At 35.9% G+C, this 2,397-nt stretch overlaps 1 protein-coding gene across 1 annotated transcript; it reads left to right on the top strand.

The window, feature by feature from the left end:
- The first annotated feature begins 285 nt into the window (after nt 1-285).
- LOC136233436 (cytochrome P450 71A1-like) lies at nt 286-2,121 on the top strand. The gene is made up of 2 exons (XM_066023128.1): nt 286-1,295; nt 1,384-2,121. The coding sequence occupies exons 1-2, from the start codon at nt 375-377 to the stop codon at nt 1,990-1,992; spliced, it is 1,530 nt and encodes a 509-aa protein (XP_065879200.1). The 5' UTR covers nt 286-374; the 3' UTR covers nt 1,993-2,121.
- The last annotated feature ends 276 nt before the right edge of the window (nt 2,122-2,397 follow it).

Genomic DNA, 2,397 nt, shown 5'->3' on the forward strand with positions numbered 1-2,397 from the left:
TGGCTGTGAATTGTAAGAGTATTTACCAAGTTGAAGGGCGAATTCTTTTTACCCGTAAACCATAAAACTTCTGAGTCGACAGAGTGGACAGTCCAATTAATCATATACAACCCAAAGATTTCTTCTCGAATTTCTTTGACTTTCGTAAGACCAGAGAGGCTGCTAAGGATGTCTTTTTAAGAATATAATAGACAATGATGCCCATAAGACCTGCTATTAGCATCACGTGTCACATAATTCACATGGAATACCCAAATCACTGTTAAGAACTTCCCATATAAAAGCCTGAGCTGCCCAAGCTCTAATATCATCCCACTTCTCTTCTGCACTTAGCAAAACATATCAGAAACTAAAAAATAGTTTTCACTAGAGAAATGGAATCAGTAATCTTTGCCCAAAAATGGTGGCAACAATATTATCCCTTTATTTTTTCTGTTTTCCTCCTTTTACTCTCTTTAGTGTTTCTGATCAAATTCACCAAAAAGAAGAAACAAACATTGCCTTCTCCACCAAAGCTACCTCTGATCGGAAACCTCCACCAAATAGGCATCCTTCCTCACCGTTCTCTCCATGCTCTTTCCTCCAAATACGGCCCTTTAATGCTCCTCCATTTCGGCCAAGCACCGACCCTCGTTGTTTCGTCGGTAAAACTCGCTCAAGATATCTTGAAAAATCATGATGTTACATTTGCAGGCAGGCCCAGAACAAGAGCCATGGATTCAATTTTCTATGGCTGCACAGACATTGCATTTAGTCCATACGGAGAGTACTGGAGACAAGTCAAAAAAATTGCTGTACTCGAACTTCTGAGCCAGAAAAGAGTTCAGTCATATCAATTTGTGAGGGAAGAATTAGTGACAGATATGTTGGAGAAAGTACGAGTTTCGAGTGGTGAAGGTGTCACTGTTGATCTTAGTGACATGTTTCTTTCTCTTTCGAATAACATGATTTGCAGAACAGCTCTTGGGAGAATCTATGAAAGGGAAGGAGGTGATAAAAGTTTCGGAGTTTTGATTAAGAAGACTGTTGAACTTATGGGAACATTTTGCTTCAAAGATATGATTCCATCTCTTGGATGGGTTGATTATCTAAATGGCTTTGTTTCTACTTTGAAAAATAATTGTGATGCTTTGCATGATTTCCTTGGCCAAGTCATTGATGAACATAAAGCTATGAATAGTCAGAATGATAAACCTGATGATCAGAAAGATGTTGTTGATATTCTTCTCCATCTCCAAAAGGAAGGCTTGATTGGCATTGATCTCTCCAAAGAAAATCTTATTGCAATTCTGGTTGTAAGTATCTTAAATTCTACTGTGTGAATCGGGACCAGTTCTGGTTTTGATGGATTAAGTATTGATCTTTTTTGTCAATTTATTCCAGGACATGTTTGTGGGAGGAACAGACACAACAGCAGCAACAATGGAATGGACAATGGCGGAGATAATAAAGAATCCAAGTGTGATGAGGAAAGCACAAGAAGAGGTAAGAAGAATTGTGGGCAAGAAATCAAAAGTGACAGAAGCAGATGTGAATCAGATGGTGTATCTGAAATCAATCATGAAAGAGACCTTAAGATTACATGCACCTGCTATGATTTTCAGAGAAACTTCTGCAGCTTGTAAATTAGATGGATATGAAATTCCAGCAAACACAAGAGTGTTTATCAACGCATTTACAATCCAAAGAGACCCTGAGATATGGAAAAATCCTGAGGAGTTTAATCCTGACAGGTTTTCTGATTCTCCGGTGGATTTTAGGGGACAACATACTCAGTTTATTCCGTTTGGTGGAGGGAGAAGGATATGTCCTGGTTTGGCATTTGCAGTAGTTGAAGCTGAACTTGTGTTGGCTAATTTATTATACTGGTTTGATTGGAAGGTTCCGAATGGAGGAAACGTAGAGGATTTGGATATGGATGAGCTTTATGCTCTTATTGTTCGTAAGAAAACACCTTTGGTTCTTGTTCCAGTTCATCATTCAATCTCTTGATTTAATTATATGCTGTTTAATTTCTCTTAAAGGTATGTTTTTTTAATATGCTTACGGGGTTATCTCCATCCTTTTTTGTTTTAAAACTTTGTTATTCATCATCAATAAGAATAAGATACTGTGATTTTAACTTAATATTCGGATTATGTTACCTATTATATAAATCAAATCAATATTATACTCAAGTTTATAATTCCAAATCAATATTACTCAAGTTTATAATACAAACTCTTTGTTGTTGATCAACAAAAAAAAAAAATCCAAGTCAATTCTACCAATAAAATAATTCCAAGTCAATCTCCGATCCATATCTATCTCGAGGGATTTTTCTTTTCTGAATTTCATAAAAAAACAAAATTAATTAAGAACTTGATGTTTTCTTAGTTTAATATATAAAAATAACAA

This window comes from Euphorbia lathyris, chromosome 1 (assembly GCF_963576675.1).
Source record: "Euphorbia lathyris chromosome 1, ddEupLath1.1, whole genome shotgun sequence".
NCBI classification, from domain to species: Eukaryota; Viridiplantae; Streptophyta; class Magnoliopsida; order Malpighiales; family Euphorbiaceae; genus Euphorbia; species Euphorbia lathyris.